Source organism: Anarhichas minor, unplaced genomic scaffold, assembly GCF_050575085.1.
Source record: "Anarhichas minor isolate MPS153535 unplaced genomic scaffold, ASM5057508v1 ptg000026l, whole genome shotgun sequence".
NCBI lineage: Eukaryota > Metazoa > Chordata > Actinopteri > Perciformes > Anarhichadidae > Anarhichas > Anarhichas minor.
In genome coordinates this window covers 9,882,501-9,904,969 of record NW_027466472.1, presented here as the reverse complement: position 1 = coordinate 9,904,969, position 22,469 = coordinate 9,882,501, and the positions used below count along the sequence as shown (strand labels likewise).

The following is a 22,469-nucleotide window of genomic DNA, read 5'->3' as shown; positions in this document are numbered from 1 at the left end:
CCAAGAAAAAAATAAAATTAAAATAAAAACCAAAATTCTCCGTTATGCCGTTACATACGACGTCCCAGAACCCCTCATATCAGTTCAGGAAAAACTCTCATCAGAATGTCATTGTCCAGTGTGCCACAGCAGGAAGCAGTTATTTTTGGGGTTGAAGCAGAGGGGAACATCACACCTCGAGCAATAAATGGATGTCTTTACCCTCAGCATTCCTGCATCGTGGCACCTCTTACAATATCTCCTGACCCTTGTTGCCTCGCTCTCATAAAACATGGCCAAGCAAATGCTGGCGGGTGCAGGTGGGGGTGGGGATGCTGCAGGGCCTGACTCTGACTGAGGTGCCAACGACGGTGTGTGTAGAGCCGTGGGGGGAGGTGATGCTGCAGGGCCTGGCTGAGGACGTCCTGTAGGGCCTGGCTGAGGATGTCCTGTAGCTTTCCGACGTGCTGGCTGTGAGGCACTTGAAGGACCTGGAACACTGGGTGGCTCGTAATCGTCATCACTGTAAACACAAATGTGGAAGAAAAATAAATATGTGCATTCAGTGGTCTGGTTCTGAAATTGTAATACATGTAAAGATAAAAGCAACTTCAGCCCAGCCCCCCCCTCCCCACCCACACACACACACCTCCCCCCTCCCCACCCACACACTACAATCAGACCTAGGATTTTGGCCTGAGCAAGCTGGATAGATCGAAAATCCGATACCAATAAATCAATAAATCGATAAATATAACATTTATAAAACATACAAAACATAAACATAAAACATAAAACATACAAAACATACCTTTCCGATGATGAAAGACAGTAATCCGAGTCACTGGTGTCGTGTATCTTTTCCTGATGCACGAGGTTTTCTTCATCAGACGACGAATCCTCAGGACAAAGGTTCCAAGAATCAGTCCCCACCATTTCCACGACTTCCTCCCTGGTGAAATATGTCATCTTGACTTGCTTCGACATCTTCCTCTAAAATAATTCTCAAAAAGTGTTGAAAAATAAACCGCAAAAGTTACTCACACGACGCTAAAACAAGCAGAGGCTATGCGTAATGCAGTCGGCGCGTAATGAGGTCTCTGGTCTTGCTGGCTTGTTTTTATTTACGCACATCGATACGTTTTGATCCCATTGGCCGATCTCCACGGTTCATACCTCCCTGGATTCGTTAGAGCCAATAGAATTGAGCTAATCACTTGAAATGACTGACAGCCCTGTTAGCCAGTCAAAATCCTCAAGTCTCTGAGAGTAGTGAGGCGTAGGCTTCAGTGCAGCCAGGAGGTTCCTCCCATCCCTGAAGGGTGAAATCCCCCCTCCCAAAGGAAAGGAGTGTCGCTGCTGCTAGACAAGAAGTCCATTGAATGTTTACCGGCGAAAAATGCGGGGATATATACTTTTTCTCCTTGAAAACGGCAAAAGTGAGTCATATTTATGATCATAAAGCGATAATGTGATTTGTGTTGCTGGTGTCTGTTGGCTCATATCTCAGCGATAGTGTGACGGAGAGAAATGTTACGGCTATGTCCGTAATCGTTGTGTTGTTGGCGTGCTTTGTGCCATCTCGCTTTGTTTGTTAGCATCTAGCTTCGATTATTATGTCCAGAAATGTGCCGCCTGTGCACACAAAATGCGAAATATGAATATGGTGTTGTAGTAATGCTAATAGCTGGTGACTGAGTTGTTTTGGGAGTATGTTCAAACGGCTTTTATATTATTTTAGCCCAGGTTCTGACGTTTCACGTGGTGTGCGACATCATTATATTCGTTTTGTAATTAATATATATTTTCGATGGTTTATGATACACAGTGTCGACAGCCCCCCGTGGGGGGGGGGCTCTCGGGTCCAACGGGTTTTAAGGAAAGGAAGAAACAAACAAACAGCAAAGGAACGAAAGTAGAAGACATGAAAGAAAAGACGAGTGGATCGACGAGAGGCTGATGGGGCAGAAAGACTGGAGGGCGAACAGACAAATAGAAAACCTCGGGTAATGAAGGCAGCAGGAGTTTGAAGTGCCCTCAGTAGCATGAGGATGAGGATCTTTATTTTAAAGAAGCCAACTCTCGACTATAATTGGGAGCTAGTGAGTGCCGAGAAGTAAGTCTGTGATGTGATCATTAGCCGAAGTGTGGAGGTTTCCTCTGAGTGAGAGAGAGGAGAGAGGAGGAGAAAGGACAATGAGCAGAGATAAGTATGGCCATGAGGGAGACTTTTTTTTAGACCAACTTAAAGGTACCAAAAGTGCAACAATACCTGATGCAGAGGTGGAGGAAGAAGGAAGATAACGGTCAGACTTGACAGAGATGGGAACTACCCAAGAATAATCCGATTCATCTAGGACTCTCACTGACACTCCATACAGTAAACTGTGAGGAGTAAAGGTAGAGTACAACAGTTTATCTGTGTCGGAAAGAGCAGTGGGGAGCATCTGGTGCTCCTTGCGCTGGATTGTACGGCAACATGAGAAATGAGGCATTCTGTGCTCCACTGCTATACCCGGCCTCAGCTTGGTGAGGGCAGTGGCTGGATATAGTTCGAGAGATGGATGTCTGAGTGCAGATCAAAGGGATGTGCTTTCACAGTGTGCCAACTTAATTTATTGGATGAGTGGTACTTGCTTTAAACCGCACCACAAAAAACCGAAACCACTGCCAATTGCATTAAATGTCTCATTATACTGCTTGTTGCATTACTCCTGTGGAATTGATATACAGCACGGCACATTCAGGCACATTCAATTACCGTCTGAAAATGTGCGTTTAACAGATTTGCCTTGGGTCCTGACAGCACAGTGATAGGCCTGGTAGTGGATACTGAGATGTCTTGTTTTTTTTATTTCTGCAAGTGTTAAATACAGAAGATGTGATTTGTCGGTTGGAGGCTTTGAAGTTGCCTTTGATGGAGCTAAGCTGAGTAACGAATTACTTCGGCTGTTGAGTAATCAGAAAAGTAAGACTAATGTGTAATGAGCAATTGATTTGAATTTCAAGTAACTCGCCCAACGCTAAACATGTGATACTGAACAGCCCTCACAATTGTAAGAGAAACATTCTAATAATTCTTATTTAATTGAATGTATTGTAATCTCTCTCACATGTGAAGATCTTTTGCCCTTTATCGCTTAGCAGAGTCGCAGACTGTCAGATCTTCCATCTGACCACAAGGCCTTCTCTAATTAGCTAAGGGTGGATCCACCGCTTCAGCTAAATATTTTATTTGCAAGTAAAGGTCACAGCAGAGCTCCTTATAGTATGATATTTGAGAAAATGTTTTAATTTATGCCTGCAATTAACAAAGCCAGGCACTGTGACCAAAACAGGTCTCACTCTGCTTCATTCAAGGAATAAACAGAGAAAGGTCTGGGAGCACAGACCCTTATGAACTTGTCAGCAAACAACAAGCACATGAGAGATGGAGAAGTGAACCATGTCTAAAACGCGGCCCCTTTGACACACCGGCATCACAGGAAGTGTGTTAAGCATGCACTGGCCGTGTCAAAGGCCACGCATTGATTTTCATGACGATGAGCAATGGCTGCAAACGCCGGTTTAGACTGCTTAAGTTACAATGTGGCTCTCCAGGATCCAGGATTGGGACTGTACTTATTCGCCACCTCCCAGCAGCAAGAATTCACTGTGCAATCATTCTCCTCATCTGCATTTTTTTGGGTTATTCATCACCCCAAAACATTGAAAAGCTGTGATCTGTATTTACATAAGGAGTCTGGACCAGGCAAGAGGTCTCCTTGCCCAGGGTGTGTTGGTGTTCCCGAGTGCTGTCTCCGCTGACTCTCCACACGCATCCTCAGGCAACCTATGTACTGCTTGTATTTGTCCATGGAGCCTGTCATCTTCAAAACTGTCATGCCGTCTCTCTCTCCTTCTCTTTCTTTTTCTTTCTTCTGATCTCTCTTTCTCCCCTCTCACTTCATCATGTGGGACCTCCACTGTCACTCTTATCTTTGAGCAGAAAGTTGTCTTTTTGTCTCTTGTCTTTATCTCTCCATCTCTGCACTATCTCTTTATATTAACTGTATTACAGTATGTCTTCTCACATATGAGGATATTCTGTCAGAAGTTTAACGTTGCACTGAAGTCAACGTTTGTACAGTTGCATTTAACCACCACAGCTCTGCTGCTGCCATATGAATGACGTGAGGCAGGAGAGAATTGGGAAAGGGTGCAGGAAGTGGAGTCAAAGAGACAGGAGGAGAAGAGAAGGGTGAGATAAGAAGATGGGATGGGCAAGGGGCCAAGGGAGAAATGAAAAAGGGACATGCATGGAGGCTGGGGGTTTCCATGAACGATATGAAATGACACCACAAAGGAAAGATCTGAAGTACCCTGCTGTCTCAAGAGCTACAGGGAATACGGTGAGAAGAAATGCTTTGCTTTGACTCAGGCATTTATTCAGTTGTAATTAAGTACCATGGCCCTCCACGGGGATTCTTTTTTACCACAAGCACTGCATCTCTAAGGAATTACCATTGCTTATGTGTGTAAACAACTTTGTTTTAAATTTTTGCAGGAGGTTCAATGAGCATTTGCAGGAACCAGTGCCTTTAAAATATTTAGCAATGCAGTCTTTAAAGGGAGATGTACAGTACAGAGCACCAGCAGCCTCAAAGGTCTGCAGGGCACAGCGGGATGTGGAGCGTCTGTGGCATCGCCTCCTCTCTCTGTCCCTCTTTGATAGTGCCATCTGAATGGCACGTGTGTGTGTTTGTTGCTGTGGTCATATATTTACGAGTGTGTACTGTATGTGTGTGTGTACACTGGTCTGCATCTGCTGGAATGACTGGCGACAGAAGTCCTCTGCATTTAATGTGTTATTGACTGTCACTCAGTGGGACCTTCACAACCATCACAATCAATTACTGTAATGTCTTATCATATAGTTGGCAGGAGTGTCTGTGTGTGTGTGTGTGTTGATTTCAAGGTCAACATGGATGCGAGCAGAGTGATCCACTCACACGACAGATACGAGAAACCTCAAGGTGGAACAAATAAATACTGCTGAAGAAATAGCCGCTGTACAATCATCTTATCAAGTACAGCGGCTAACCTGAGTAAGAGAAAGAATCAGTTTGGACATCTGGTATTTTACATACAAAACATGTGTTATCAGATGGGACAGACACGGAGGAAAATAAAGAAGTGACAGCGGCTTATTTCCCATACAGAATAAAAGCTTTAAGGACATTGAATCAGCAGAATATATAGGTATCTACCTTCCTCATTAGTATATCCAACTCTCCTTAAAAACTCTAATTACAGCACACTTCAAGTTCTCCAGCTAACGAGTTCATATGTCGCTGAGGTGCTGGTTAAGTTTAAAGTTATGCTCAATTAGATTGGATGTTATCATGCTAGTGATATGGCTTTCTCTCTTTCTATATCCCACTGCAAAGTTATTTTAAAAATTCTGTGTGAGTCGGAATGATTATAAAGGACTTTGGGGAAGTTTCAATAAAGAGCTGTACTGCTTGTTCTTTTCTTTGATTACTTTGCTTTAAGTTAGATCGTAACTTTATACAAACAGTAAAGGAAATACTGTGCTATGCTGGGATCAGACATTGGGCATCAGGTCATAGTGGAAGAAAACTGTCTTTTGCTGCTGACATCCAGGTGACAGCCAGCTCTTGCAGATTCAATCTCCACAACGTCAGGAGGATGGAGGATTCCCATTCCTCACCCAGGAGGCGGCCTACACTACTGCAACTTCCTCCTGGCTGGTGTGCCAGACAACTTATACTGCTTATCTAGAATGCAGCAGCCCTACTAGTATTAAACCTGACCAAGTCTGATTCAAATCCACACTGGTACTTGTCTACCGTGCTGTGAATGGCTCACGCCCATCCTACATTCAGTACATGGTCAAACCATGCATCTGGGTCAACACACTACGCTCTGCTACTGCCAATCAGCTCTCTCATGACAGCGACCCACAGTAGAACAGAGCTCAACTGTGCAATTTTTGGCTGCCTCAGAGAAAAGTTTGTCAATCTAAGAAAGACGTGGTCTATCACGAACACAAATAATGGTCTACATCAGACCGCAAAAAGTCCGCTGACCGCAGATTTTAAGCTTCAGCAAGCAAAGAGGTTACGTCAAAAGACTGCCAGTAGTTTAGGACCAAATTCCCAGAATGTGACTGCTGCTACAATAATTATTTTAGAATAAGATGTGAAATGACCCAAAATGGGTTGTCAGTGAAATTTTGCTGTTGTTTTTGGCACAACTGCAGGCCAGTTGTTGAATATAATTGCTGGAGTTACTGTAGATGGAAGATGCTTTGCTCATGGGCACCTTTGTTACTTGGCAACAGGAACCCAACAACCCCCACTGTCGGTTCTGCAAAGCTGTTAGCAGTCAAGCAGGTCTATTAAGAAGACTGTCGACCGGCTTTGTGCTTTCTCACCAGTCTTTACCTGCGTTGTCTCCAGCCATTCCTGTTTGAAGGGCTGAAATCCTCAGGCCTATATATTTGAATCCTATGTCCTTGTAGAATGTCTGGCATTTGTTAATGTCACGCTTTCCACAATTTACAAGTGAACCGATTTTTTTTCAATTCAGCATTATTTGCACAAACTGTGAGAAGATAGATATACTTGCAGTTTGTCTTCCATGCTGATAGTTAAACACCATATAGAAAATAAATGGCTCAGCAAATGTGAAAATGTTTAAAGTGTGTCATTGAAAAATAGATGAGTCAGTAGATGTCAGCACTCACAGTGAGAGGTTCTGAGAGGGTGAAAGCTTTGTCTGTTGTTTGGAAAGAGCAGCCACACCAGTTCATTTAGATTTTTCTTTTCTTTTCTGAATCATGAATATAGAGACGCCTAAAATGCAAAGAGACCAATTGATAATTTACTCTGAAATCGTGGATGGTAATATATGAGCACACAGAAACAGACACGGTATTAGTGGAACGTAACCCTGTGTTGTCTAATACTGCTGATGAGCAAGAAATCACTGGCATACCATTGTGTTGTTGCCACAGAGTTTGTTTTCTGAAAGGCATTCAGTTCAGTTCAGTACAGTGACACACATATCTGCTTCTTCATTTTTGCTTTGACATTTTTGTTAATCCTCTGGCTCCCCCAGTGAGGAGATAAAAGTACACAGTATAAGTCATTACAGCATGTGACTGAGGGAGACTAATATATTCAATCTGCCTTATACAACAAGATTGAAACAAGAAAAGCTCTCGCATAACTCAATTTCATGTGTGTGTGTGTGTGTGTGTGTGTGTGTGTGTGTGTGTGTGTGTGTGTGTGTGTGTGTGTGTGTGTGTGTGTGTGTGTGTGTGTGTGTGTGTGTGTGTGTGTGTGTGTGTGTGTGTGTGTGTGTGTGTGTGTGTGTGTGTGTGTGTGTGTGTGTGTGTGTGTGTGTGTGTGTGTGTGTGTGTGTGTGTGTGTTCCATCACCCTCAATTAAGGCAGCCTTTTACAAGGGAACCATTTTATTTGAAGGACAATAATGATGTGCGCTCCATAAGAAGACCTTTAGGAAATGAATTGCTCTTTTAGAATAAAAACAAAACGTGACTCGCATGTGTTCATCTTTGTATTGATTGAACCCAGAGTCGAGGTTGAATTCCCTGAATCACCTAGCTGTACATAATGATAGCCAATACAGGTCACATTCTTTATTTGTCAAAATAGACCCAAAACTGTTGCTGCAATGCGTCTCATTAGTCCTAATTATGTTTGCTTTCATGTCATCAATTCAAATTGTCAGTCTTAGTGTAAAATTCATACTTCCAACTTTCTGAACAGTTGCTGAGAAGCAATTTGTTTACTATTATCGGAAGAGTCTTGCCTCATTCAAGGTCTATTCTAGTATTCAATCACACCTTTTCTTTGCAGGTTTCCACGGTTGCACAACACGTAACACGATCCAATTCAACCTAGATCAAATTCACTTGGTTAAGTGATTTCTATGGTGCAGTGTGGGTCAAATTCACTAGGGGAAGTAAATTTGATCAACGCTGCTGGGAGGTGCAACAGGAAAGTGCTGTTAGGGAAAATGTAGTGTGTTAGGAGGTGAGACAATGTTATGATGCTGTCTGTTGTCTTTTTCTGTAACCTCTTTTCGTCTTTTATATTGAATCAGGCTTGTTTAAATCTACTTTCTTTTTAGACTCACAATTAATATTGGTATTAGTGTTTGGATCCTTTCCCCTTCATCCCTTCGGATGTGTTGCTATGAAATGTCTTGCAGACATTCATGATCCCCAGATATTGAATCTACAGAATTTGATGATCCCGTCTTTTCATCTCGCTCCACAAGCAGATCAAAGTTTTTACTTGCTGTATCCAGTGAAATAGATCCACACCTTCTAGATTGTTTATCACCAAATTTTGTATCAACATTCATGGTTCACAGATGATGAAGCGTAATGACTTTTTAGTGATATTTCTTATATATCTGCAAAACTAATGGCAGTCCCATCAGGGTCAGCTGTACTTTGTGTTTAGTGCTATTTAGAACGTGTTAGCTAAGTTGGTTAACATGGTAAACATTTTGCCTGAAAAAGGCTATAGTGTTAGCCTTGAGCATGTTAGCATTTAGCTCAAAGCACTCTTGTGCCCAGTTACAACCTCACAGAGCCACTAGCATGGCTGTATACTCTTGATCATGTTAAATTCATCTCTGCCAGATTGAAGGCTTAATCAGAGTACAAAGACAATGCTGTGAATTATGTAAATAATAGTAACTTACACAGGAAACAATCTGCCTTTTTAAAGAGGTTATTACTCTGTATAAAACATATGTCCTGTGCACCCTGTGTTAATTCATCCCAGAGGATTTGAGGAAAGGAGCTTTGACTTGATTATCTTCACAGACTTGGGATTTATTGTTGAAATAAGGGTCTCCCACCTTGCATGAGATAGCAGCAGAGAAGAGCAGCTGTTACATGTCACTGGCCATCTATAACTTTGTCCTCCACAGATTGAACCTGCTGGCCTGAGGGTTGATCGAGGAGTTTAATTAATTGAGTTTTGATCCCCATCAATAGCGAAATAAGACTCTGGCCGTGAGACACGAGTTATCACTCCTAATGATTGCCCTTAATTGAGGCATGCATTTGAGCATATTTGAGTGTGCATTTATAACCATGTTTGTGGAGGAAACATTGCATTTATCAGACATTGTGGGGCTCTCTAACTAATGTCAGGAAGCACATCAGCCAACTGCTGCCTTTGCCGCTTCCCTCTCCCCATTATCAACTTTTGACTACACAGCACAATTAGAAATCTTCCGCAATCAGCTGAGCTAATTTCCCTCTCCTACACATTAGTTCAGGGAGGTTTGGCAATGTTTCATTGAAACCATGTTGCAGTTAATATAGCAACAGGCAAAACAAATTTAATCAAATTAACCAACCAGTTATTGATTGAATAATAACCCCCCCCCCTCAACATCTCAGGCACAGTTACTGTTAAATTCAGCCAGCCTGCATTGTAATGTTCTGCTTTGTGTCATTTTGTGTGGAGCGCCTCAGGTGTGGCTGAACACACAGCCGTGATTTAGCACTTCTCTGGCAGCCAGGTGTTCATTTCACTAACAATAGAGCTGCGACGTCATTGTGCAACGGGCCAGCTCCATCCTCTCATCACAAATTGGAAAGCAGGGCCCAGTCACTGCCTCGCTTGCGAGTCCGACTTGTAAATGGTCTTTTTATTTAAGGACTCCTCTTTGTCTTGCTAATCAAAGATGCCTCTTGTTTGAAATGTGAACGATGGGGGATGGGATGATGGCCAGGAGAGATGGATGGGAGAGAGGATAGGTGAAGGTATACAGAGAAAGGGTTCCTGTTTAATTCATAGATCCGGTTTTGATAGGGGTTTTAAACAGCTGGGGTTTTGGATGTCATCGCTCCTTTTTATGCAGTATTAACGCAGAGACAACAACAAAGATACTGCAAAGGCTTGAGTTCAGTGATTTATTTGGGAACACACACACAGGGATAAAGGAAACATCCCATATCAGCTGCAACATTTGACTAAAGCTATAGAGAAAATAAACACGCACCTGCGTTCTCATAATGCACACAGTAAGCGGACAGAAGTATAATCCACTGTGGCTGACAGCAAACAGTCTTCCATCTGGATTGTTGTTGATTCTACACTTACAGGTCTTCTGCATCTGTTGCTGCATCCAAGTTTGCATTGGATTTAAAGAAATCGTATTCACAAAACAAGCTTTGCGGCTATCGGAAAAAAGAAATACCAGATTAGAAAAGGCATGACGTGTTTGAGGACATTTCTGTACAGATATCACCCATCTCAGTGGAACGGCAAGAAGACTTAAGTGAGATATGTACACAATAGAAATGTACTGCTAGATAGAGGAGGTGAGGAAACTGAAATACCCAACACACCAATTCTGTTTGATGGATTACGTGACAGTGAATGAATAATCCTTATATATAGGCTTCTCATTGAGGAGTCAGGAGATGCGCTCTATTTGTCAAACACATCTACCTCTTTGCTCTCCTTTACACCAATGACACCACAGGGGGATGACAACAACTCTGTAACAGGAAGGTTGTTATACTTATACAGACACTCAGGAATAATTCACTAGTCTGTAAATTGTTCCAGGGCAGATTATGCTAAATTTAAGTGGAAAGGTTCTCCAGGGGTACTTCAAAGTTGTTCAGGTGCAATTTAACGGCTGACAGAGACACTATAAACACTTGCGTGATGTGTTGTGCCGGCAGGTTTCTGTTTCTATAATAAGCATTGACTTTGATGTATGATGTATGAGTCAGAGGGTAAAGGTAAATCTCTAATCAAATATTGACCAAATAATAGAGGGATGTTGCTAATTAAAATCACAGTCGGTCATTAGTAGAACTGCGCTGACAGTGCATCTTTTTTCAAAAGCAATTGTGATCAGATGATTTTGTTTTCATTCTTAGAAAGCTGTGTAGAGCTAACTGCCCCTGCATGGCCTTGTAGCAGTAGCTCAACATTTGGTCTAATACAAATCTGAATTTTTCATATACGTTAAAGAAATAGTTTTATATTTTGGGAAATACACTTACAAGAATTATTTAAAGATTAATTCCACTATTATGCTTGTTTAATAATGCTACAGCCAGCGTCCGGTTAGCTTAGCATAACGACTGCAGGGGAAACAGCTTGCCTGGCTCTGGCTAACAAAATCTCTCTACCAGCACTACTGGTTCACTAATTAACACATTATATCCTGTTTTTTGATAAGTGGATTTTGTCTTCTTTAGACTGCGCCAGGCCTCTGTTTTCCTGCTAAGCTAAGCTAACTGCCTCCTGGCTCTAGCCTGATAATTACCAGACAGAGAGCCAATGAGAGTACATCTGTTTTCATCTTACTGTCGGCAAAAAAGCAGGAAGGTCTATTTCCCGAAATGTAAAACTATTTCTAAAATTGATGTTGGACATTAGGTTCCATTAGGTTACATTTCATGTTTGTTTTTTTTAGATGAAAAAATCTATTTAGACTATAAATGAATGCCAACTCAACTATTGATGTTTAATGTGGTGTATCTGTATTCATCCCTAATCAACATATGACAACACCGTGCAATGATCTGTTACATTTCTAAATTGGCTTACCTTTCAAATAGGCTGTAATGTTTCACATCAAATCATTTGTTTTCAAAGGGTGAGTCTAATTACTGATTCATTATCAACGCAGCCTGATCAGAAGAAAATGGTCTGACATTAACTCTCTCTTTGGTCTGACTCTGAATTCCAGTTTAATTTATGTCTACTAAAATACAGATTGTTTGCAATCCAAAACATCTCTCCTCTCCCATTGGCTGGAAGTTCAAAATCAAGCTCATAAATTCATTCCAAAGATCAATTAGTACGGTCTGTTTTTAGCCAAGAGACCTGCTCTGTCATTCTTAGAAATAAGGGTTCCAAATGGGTTCTTCCTAGAGGGCTGAGGTTCTACCCAGAACGATTTGCTTCTGACTTTGACTTCTGACTAGGTGTTAAAGGGGGCACTAATAATCCAGTTTTTGATAGAGCCCCCTAAGTGGGTTCTTGTTAGCACCCTTAGAAGATGGAAAAGTTCCAGGTGGAACCTTTACAAAGGGTTTCACCCAGAACCACAAGGGGTTCTATGAAGACAAGCCAAAGAACCCTACGGTTGTGGTTACCACCTTCATGTAGAATGAGTGTGAAATGTGAAATGTGTGGAGATTTAGAATTACCAGTGTGTAGCCCATGCTTATCTCAGAAAAGCTTCCTTGGAAGGAATGATTCAATTTCTGTACCTCTATTTGAAATGTGTGCACTGGTCTTCAGCAACCAAAATAAATGGAAATCGGCAATCAGAATAATTACTGTGGAAACACCTTCTAAGCTCCAGCATGGTCTGTTACAATGCTCTGAAAATCTCTTTGGAGACTGGAGCCACACAGAGTGACACACAGAGGGTGAACCAATCAGGAGGAAAGTGTGAGAAAAGCAAATGCCTTGGTTAACAGGTCACATGCTATGATTAGACAATGGAAAACCAAAGCACGTGCACTCACTTTGTATTTTTATCAATGTGTTCCCATAAATCATAACTCTTTCATGTTTAAACAGAACTCAGCTCAAGCAAAGTGACTATTGATCAAAAACAATCGATGGCCTACATTTCTGGATGACTGCAATCTCTGATGTCTGGCAGCATGCAGCATGCTGAATAATCACCGCCACAGTCAAGCATCTCTGATCAACCCACCATCCAAAACAGATACCATCAATAAATCAAAAACAGAAATATCAGAATGTATTGTAAAATATCAGCATAATCAGCAACTTTCAAGGCAGAAATCCCTTTCCTCATCAAACTATTTTGTAACAACATGTTTTTTGTGTGTGTGTGGGGGGGGGGGGGAGACTTGCTCGACAGACACCTTGACATTCTTGAATTGTCTTTGATTTCATGTCAACGTTTGATGACATAATGTGCTTTACACTAGGGGGAGACAAAGACCCTTCATAAATGGAAAAGCATTGTGCATTGCATATTACATGAATGATGCTTTATGGTAATATTTTATCATGGCAAAACGAAAAATAGCTGCAACGCTTGTCAGGCAAAAAGTGGTGGCTATGTTTTAAATACATTGACTACAGGCTTGCATATTAGACACTGTATTGTGTGTGCAGACTGCTTTGTCAGTGGGATTTTGAGCTGTCTGTCACCAGTGACATATTATGTGACTATCTATTTCCATTCATGAGCAAAGAAAATTAGCTCCAAATTTAGAGTGTTTGTTGTTACGGTCTGGTGTTACCAGAGCACAAAGGGCAGTTGGGGCCTCGTGGTTTAAATTAAACGTATATTCATAGAATGTAGGCCATATTATTGGGTTGTATCCTCTGGGAGGCACATTTTAACAATAGATAAGGAAGGAGGAGAGACACAGAGAGGCAGAGAGAGAGAGAGAAAGGAGGGTTACAGAATTGCACTTTAATGCATCTCAAAGCCATAATACCATATAGTTGCAGAGTTTATGGGATGTGTTGCACAATCAATAACCAATCTATGTGAACTTGATTGATAAGGTTGGACTTGTTACATTACCTATTTGCCATTCAAACAAAATACATCTGACCTTGGTAGGTTTATGGGGGCATTTCTTCTGTCTATCAAGCCTCTATTAGCAAAGCGTGCTGGGTGACTGGTGGCTCCGTTATATAGTTTATGCATAGTAAGTAATAAACCACTCTGCACTTTTGTATGGCTGTGCATAAATGAATGTGCCTCAACTACCTCGTGGTAATGTCTTTGTCAGGCAATCTACCTCGCTATAGGCATGCCTGATGTTGCTATAACAACAGCTGCTGCTATATCTGTCTCTGCTGTGGGTCACGGGTAGTTAAAAGTGCAATGTACATCACATCTCTCTGACAGTCTTTTCCCCTGTCTCTCTCTTCTTGTCTTCCCCCTTTTGCATGTCTTTCTGTCTTCCACAACCTTTTTGATCCTGCTTATCTGGACCAGCTCTGCTCCCATTGAATACAACTCTGTCCTACACAGTACTGTATCACAGCTCTGTTGGACTGACATTGAAAATACACAGAGTTAACTTCAAGTAGAAACAAATCGAAATACTTTTTTTATTAGCTGTTTTTCTGCACCGTTAATGGGAGCTGGAAACACCAGAGGTCTTTATTGTGGTTGATTTAGAGCCCACGTTATTCCTTTCAACAGCGCCACAGTCACAGATAATAAGGAGAACATAAGACAAACGGTGCTGAAAGTCAATACTGTATTTTCCTCTCAACATCCAAGTGGACTCTATCGTTGTGCAATTTCAATGGCATCTGCATAAACAGAAGTAAGAACTTTTCAGTAAAAAGAGCTGCAACACAGACTGTGGGATGCATCGCGTTTAATGGTTCAAAAGGAGCTCACTCACACATATCCGTAATAGGCAACAAAACAGTGTGGTATGATTGGATCAAATAATATACACATTTTGACATCGCTGCACGCGCATTTATTCTCGATAGCAATGCTGTTATAGAACACCAGCCACAGTTTAAGAATACATTTCAGAGTTACTGGTCGAGTAAGACTTAACCTACTGGATGTACTTTAAACACAGATTAAAGATTTATACCTAATGACGTATATATATATAATGAATATAGATCAACTCATACAGAGTGACCTAATACAGTATAAATGTCTCTATATTTCCATTACATTGTGGTTTCACTGATGCACACAGCAAAACGGGGAGAAATGCACATCCATACAGTATAAAAGCTGCAATCCATTTTCCTTAAAAAGACATTGGCCAGAACAAATAAAACTGTGACCCAAAACCCAAGCATCGTCTATAAAATTGTAATAAAACAAAGTGAACTAAACGAGAACAACAGAGTCGGTATTCAAGTTGTACATAACAGCCAGGAGGACAGTTTCTTTTATTGGATCATTTCTCTCGTTTATAGGTTATAAATCACACCACTAACTACTAAAAAAATAATCAGTCGCTCCGTATACTCTGGCAGGTCCAAGTGAAGCATGGCTGATAGTAAGTGCGGGACACTGACGTGTTTGTTCTTTAACCTGCTGTATTTAAGAAAACACTTCATTTCAGGTGCCTGGCACGAAGGTAAAAACAAATTGTGAGGAAAGGAGGAGACAAATGAGCACTTTTTTTGTTGATACACAGGGAAGGTCGGTTGGCCGGATTCCCATGGCTGTCTGGGAGTAATGATACCTTCATAGTGGCATAGACGAGCTTGTGGGCTCTATGCCTTTTTACTGTCATCGAAGTTCCATCGTGATTGGTTAATATCTAAAAAGAGCAGAGAACATGTTCAATCTTACTCAACATGGAATAATTGATGTGCTAAATAACCAGTGGCATATTGCAGACTGCAAAATGGAATGATATACAAAGTCAACATGAGCTAATACAAATGTGTCCTTAAGGATTATTATAACTCAGGAACCCTATTTCATATACATGCAAATGCCATACAATGTAGACTGATATCATTTATTAACTTGATATGCAGTTCAGTGCCTGAGGGGACTGTGTTTGAATTGTATGTACTCATAATTGTCATGTTTTATATTGAACGACTGTACACTGAATGGGGGGAGAGAACGAATGGGGGACCAGTGATCAGGTGACATTTCCAAAAATGGCAAAGTGAGCGAGCAAGAGGAGACACACAGGGTGCTGAAGCAACAGGACTCCACAAGCTGCACGTGAGTTATGAGTCTAGAAGAGTGAGTATAAACAGTGAGTTAAAAAGAGAGAGAGGGATGATTTCACTGATCGGGATCAGGTTGAGAGAGTCACATGTAAAATACCGTGTCACTGTTAACAGCTTTTATTCGGTAACAGGAGCGGCTGGGTTGTCTTTCTGCTCAGAAGGAATGGCTAGGTAGTTTGTCCTGCAGGCAGATTGGTATAGAAACAGAGGAGTGTCTAAGACCTGGTGGTAGGACAATTTCTATCACCATGTACCACAAAATAGTGCTGGTTAAGGTTTGAACAGCGGTGTAACATCACGCTGTTCCCTTATGGGACTGTGCGCCTTCTGCATTCATAACTGTCCCTTATTCATGATGTCACGGCAATGTACACACCCAGAGGAAAACGTCATCAGAAATAAATGACGACCTCATACAGTATTTAACAGCAATTTTTCATATTGTTAAAAACCACACTACCTCCACCAAATATGCGCTCAATTTAATAGAACTGCACAGAAACTGTGTAGATGAAGTAGAATTCATAATAGTGAGAAGACTTTTGTGACTCTGTCAGCATATTTAAAACAGAGCCTCATTTTGTATGCGTGTCTTTTTTTTTTTTTTACAGATTATCACTTTTGCTGCTGCGTTCCATCTTTCCCTTCGGTAACTTCGGTAAACCCTCTAATGCATCACAGACTGTTCTGCTACATATCCATGAAGCCAGAGTAGCTAAGAAGTCCACCACGAAACAGCCTCTTTGAGTGGGTGTAGTTTCTTACAGTCAGACGTGCTGTCATACGGGTCAATAACCGCCACAACCCATTCACTCTTTCAGCTGCAGGAACTGATCAAGTGTACAAAGTTACGCACATTCGATCACTTGATGCTTTGAATTAATGTGCACTCATGATCTGAACATTGACCAATAAACTTTACTTAAATGCTGAGGGCTGATTTCTACTTAAAAAAATATAACATAAGTCGACAGCCCCTTCATGGCTTAAATGTGCCACTAAATGTTGCTAAATAAAAATGCTTGCTGAGTTCTATAGAGCTGGTTCACTTCATTGGAGCTGCAAAAACGATTCGTTTTGATTCATTGATTTGATCATTTTCTCGATTGATTGTTTTGTCTATAAAATGTCAGAAAATGCACAATTTCTCAGAGCCCAAGGTGACATATCTATCGCATTATATTTTGAAAACTTGAAAATATTTATGTAACTATCATAGTTCTACATTGCATTTTTGTCAATTTGTTTGCTGATGCTTTATTGAACAGGTCTGTAACTTACAGTTCCCAAATTATTTCCAAAGATTTCACGATATAGAGGTCTGTATTTTCTCTATTTTTAGTACCAGCGTTGGAATAAAGTGTTACTTTACAATGTTTCTCTATTAGGTTGTGTTGTGTTGTGTCCAACCCCTGTGTATCTATTTGTCTGGGCTCTATGCATCATATTTGAAATCAGGATTAATCGCTCGCAAAACCACAAGAACTGGATAAGCACATGTTCTCTGGGATTGTTCTGTTCGGGACATAAATTGCCTGTTCAGAAGTTGTCAACCTGGATTGAGTGGCCTCGTCAACACCACGACAACCCGGAGGGAGCTGTACAAGCACATTTGAGTCTTTGTCAGTGCTGACAAGGTGCTGCAGAAAATGAGTTTCTGATGGAGCTGCAAATCCACCAGTGATGTAAAAAGGCTGTTTAGAAAAAAGAGCAGTCAGCAGTGCTTAGAATTATTCAGGCCTGTCAGGTAGTCTAAGTGAAAAGACAGATTACTGTTGCAGGAGGTTACAAACTGATGCAGTGCCGACTCAATTAACTCTCTGTCTGTTTGCGTGTCTGACTCTTTCCCTTCACCTCTTTCCGTCAATCTTTGCCTCCATAATCTCTCTTTCAGACCTGTTTCTAAATTTCTACTTATTATTATGTAATAACCAGACACCCAGGAACACACAGGTAACATTTATTTGGCACACACCATCTTGGTGACTCACTGAACCCACTGCGTTGCTGTTGCACTTTGGAAAAAGGATTGTGTTCCAATTACCTGCTTTCCTTCGTACCCAGACTCCCACTTATCTGTGTTTGCATCCATACTCATGTGTCCGTGTGAGACTCACGCTGTGTCCTGTGTCTGCTCATCTGACTTGGAAATCTTCCTGTAGCAGTAGACCATCTCTACTAGCAGCCAGCAGGTCAAGCACACCAGCAGCACATACATCATGATCTCAGAGTAGAGCGCTGCGGTCTCTCCGGTGGCTGCGGAGCAACAACAATAGCAAGGAACATGTATTATTCAGTATGCATCCTTCCTATGAATGTCTCTGTGTTGAATATAGCAGGGGAGAATTTCTGTATTCACTATATTTAAGAAAGTGTTAAGCTTGTTCATGTATGTGCAACACTGCTGACCCACAATCAGCTCTCAGTCATTATAGAGAAGGCAATATTTGTATGGTAACAGTTGAGCCCAACTCAATAGGTGCAACAGTTATTACGATGCATCTGAACTTTAAGCAAAGCCAGGTCAAGTGTTCCAGTGTGTATCCTCTTCGAAAGACTTTAAAAATGATGCACAAACTATGTTGCATACAGAACATTATGGCCATACCTGTAGTAAAATGAAAATATAGCCTATAGGGAGTTAAAGGTGGCTTGTGGAGTTTTCTTGTTAACAAACAAAAGTTGTGTTTGCATTCAGTGGTTGTTACCAGAATATATATATATATAAATATATATATATATATATTTGTTGTGTTCATACATTTGCAGAGCCAATTTTCTTTTTGTAAATGCTTTAAATTGTGCATTGTTTACATCCAATCTTGTCTTATTTGCTGCTTTTGTTGCAGCATAGCTACATTGTTTTGTCCGTTGGTAGTGTGAAACAGATGGCAGTGTGCATGTGCGTCCTTATATGATTGCATGGTACAAACAAAACAGGGACCTAAAAACAGTGCTCCATACATCTGCTAGTAGTCAAGAACTCCACAGGGTACCTTTAAATATGAAATATGATAGATATGCAAAGTCACAGTGGTTCTCAGGGCATTACACACCTCATATTTTAGGTCATCATTTTCATGTTATAAGACATATATTAAATTACAACTCATTAAGTAATATCTTTACATGGATTGTCTCCATCACTTACATTGGAACTGCATCATAAAGGTTTTTTTAATGACTGGAATGAACAGGAGGACTGATTCCAGCAAGCAAAAACTATTTCAAATGTGCACCTGACTTGGAAAAAATCTTAGAATCTATCCTTTAAATATAATTAATTTCAGGATCGTTATGAGCCACTGTGAACCACTGTGCCTGTGAGTGTGTACCAAATTCCAGAAAGCCTGCTGACCAGACAGTTAACAGCTTTCACTGATTTGATTCTGCAGTCTCTGCACATAGAGGCTATTAGTGTAATATAATCCCTTAGATGGGACAGCACAGATATGTTTGCCGTAAACTAATCCATTCTGCTACTATGGACATCATTACAGCAACATGATTCCCTAGCTGTAATCTACAGTATACACTGGCTGGTGGCTTTTATGAAATTTGGTCCCACATGTATGAGATGTGAAGGAGAGGCTTTTGAATATGTATAAAAGATCAAAACTGTGGTATATTTCAGATAGTTGCACTTCGGAGGAAAATCACATCCAATTTTCACTCTTCTTTTTCCAGATGAAGACCAAACACTGGAATACAGCCTGCCTGGCCTATCTTTGAATGCCTCTGATAGTGAACTATATACCACATGCAAGCAGTTTTATATAATGTAAAGTTAAAGACCTTGAAAGTAGTTCCAAATATACATGTTGTATTGTATATTCGATCAAAGTGGAAAATGACACATTCAGCAAGCCAAGCATTCGGGAAGCAGAATACATTACCGCTTATCATAGATAGCAAAGTAGTTGGTTTGAATTAACCCCTTCAATGACAACAGAAGAAAGCTTTGATGAACAATAAAGGCAGACAAAACAAGACACACAATTATTCCTTCTCAGTACAGGGGCAACAAAGGGGAGAGAGGGAAAGTGGTGTTGTTAGAGCCCTCGCACCGATGCATCACTTAGTGGAAACGCTGAAAGTGAAAGTTGGAAATGTATAATAAAATGCAAAACCCACTTAAAGCAAACATCGAAGGAGGGCAGCACAAAGAGAACACTCAGTACTCAGAAGCCAACATGGCACAGACTTGTATTTGTACCAGGAGGGATTGTTAATTAACAGGCGTGAGCTTAACCTCTCCAACATATATGTGTGCAGCAGTATCATCCTCCTCCTCCTCCTCATCATCATCATCATCATCATCATGGTAGCGTTAGAATGTGCAATACTGCTGGGGAGTGATCAGTTATGCTGTCCTGCATCTGAAAAGTTATTTTGATTAAATGTATCTCAGTTCTGAGAACATTGGTTAACATAAATCCATTCTTCTGATATTGAAAATCATGCAGGAAAAAAAATGTACACAGATTAATTAGATATTTTAAATATTTAGCTGTAGAATCACTCCTGTGGAGTCACTGCTAGACCAATACTGGCTTTTGGAGAGCTTTTAAAGGCTAAATATTAATAACACATTTCTTCAGGGCTGTAAAAGTGTTTCTTGCATTTTTTATTTGAAATGCAATGGATGAAATAGATTGGGGTAAAAAGCTTAAAGCTTCTACAGGTAACTTTCATTTTGTGTTGATTTCCGTGGTACCTGTGGACAAAAGCAGAAGTGTTTCCCAGCACCAGATTCCCTTAGAAAACTCTTACCGTCTGAATCCTGGTCCTGGTTCTCTCTGTGCTTCCCTTTCCTCTCGCGGGCCCAGCAATACGGCCTAAACCTCCAGATCTGTCCGCGGTGGTCTGTCTACTGCCGGAAGCCCCACTGGAGTCTGAGCTTAAGGACTTTCTGGTGAGCCTGCATGACATCATCTGATTTTGCGCGCAATCCAACCCGATGCCACCGATAACAAGGATTGCGAATAACTGTTTAGAAATAGCCAATCTTCTCGGTGATGCTCTCGTTAACTTATGTAGGTCACACAGAGACAACAGATCGAGACTGTTTCATAACCATTTAAAAGTGCCGAACAGTAATGCTGAGTTGTAGATCTCTTGGGACCGATGTCTATTTTTAGTAACCTCACAGGGGCATGCCAATGACAGATAAACATTCAAGGGCAAACACAAGTCTGAATAACCTCATGTGTAGCTCTGGAATAACCCTGCAAAACTGATTTGTCTCCACACAGAACCATAGCTGGACTTAACACTGAGCTGTAGCAACCAAGCATTTTGCTAAGCCCGAGCACAGAACAGGAACAGGGTAAAGTAACATGGAAAGAGTGGGTAACTGTTAGCCGCACCTTTTGCTTTCACCTTCAACTTGATTTCCTTGGTGAGGGAGGCCGATGGTTTGAAGTAGTCAAACGTAAACTGGCGATAGACGTTGCACTCATAAATGCCACTGTCATTGTAGGTGACGTTGATGATTCGAATGGAAAGATCTTGCAAGTCCGGGCTCCCATTCCAGGCCAGACGGCCCTTATATGGTCCGTCCAATTCAACTGGACTGTCAACAACATACTTGTATATCTAGGAGAGAGGAAAGACAAGCAGGTGTATGCATAAAATATATATCGGCTACTAAACATACTGGTATGAACACATACAACGTGTTATATTATACACAATAATATAGCAGGGACCTACAGGAGTTTTGTTAGATGGGATGTCTTTTTCTTTGTTTGGCATGTAGTACCAATCCACATGCGTCTTTGATTTGATCTCATCCCTCTTCATACAATAAATGCAGGTCAACTTCATGGATTTCCCCAGGACTGCATTCGTCTCCGACGGGATATCGACACATACCGGCCGGCTCAGGTGGACTGAAGGAGCATGGAAATGTCAATAACATAGCCTGATGAAAGCTCAACAATGTTAAAATTCCGCCTCCACAGTTTTGCTTATTGTTACTTTGTGTTTGACTTTCACGGTGCAGAATTATCTATGTGCAGGGTTTGACACTAGAGGCTATTTTCACTTTCATCTGCTGAAAGTGTATCTGTGCTCATCTTAAATGTGAGTTTGAGATGTATAGGTACAAGGTGATCACTACTAGTTTAGAAGCCAAGTCCAGTATACAACTAGTATGCCAGAATATGCAAGTGTGATGTGGAAACTTGAAACCTTCAGTGCACAAAGACTGAGAATAGACTTTTTATTAAAGTAGGAGACATCATGTAAAAACTTTTGAAGTGAGTCAAATTGCCACTTTGCGGTTGTATGCCTCCACCAACCAGTCAAGTGTCAGTTTACATCCATGTCTGTCACTTGATAATTTTGTATCAGACATTTGTGTGAAATTGTCATAGTTAGAATATCAATTCTTGCGTTATGGCCAAAAATCTATTTCTAATCAGTTCATCTTTGAGTCCAAACGGATGTTTGTGCCAAATTTGAAGAAATTCCCTCCAGGTGTTCCTGAGATATCGTGTTAATGAGAATGGACCATATGGCCGTACGTACATGTTGCCGGTCTGTAGGCATAAAAACATTATTCTGCATGTTCCAGATTTTGGATATTTGAGTGAGGGGTAACTAATACATGTAATTTCTTCGAATTACTAACAAGTTAATTATTGTTTTTGTGGAAAAACGATATAGGACACTAATTATTATTCAAAGAAGTGTATTTTTACAGGTCTAAAAACATGTTTGAAGGGAAGCT

At 40.9% G+C, this 22,469-nt stretch overlaps 1 protein-coding gene across 1 annotated transcript in view; it reads right to left on the bottom strand.

Annotated features, from left to right (window-relative positions):
• Positions 1 to 15,850: 15,850 nt before the first annotated feature.
• Positions 15,851 to 22,469, bottom strand: part of scn3b (sodium channel, voltage-gated, type III, beta) — a 7,829-nt gene continuing 1,210 nt past the window's right edge. The window contains exons 2-5 of the mRNA XM_076100964.1: positions 21,449 to 21,627; positions 21,103 to 21,331; positions 17,851 to 17,989; positions 15,851 to 15,914 (exon numbers count right to left, since the gene is read on the bottom strand). Coding sequence (XP_075957079.1) covers positions 15,851 to 15,914; positions 17,851 to 17,989; positions 21,103 to 21,331; positions 21,449 to 21,627 — 611 coding nt within the window. The remainder of the gene's footprint in view (positions 15,915 to 17,850; positions 17,990 to 21,102; positions 21,332 to 21,448; positions 21,628 to 22,469) is intronic.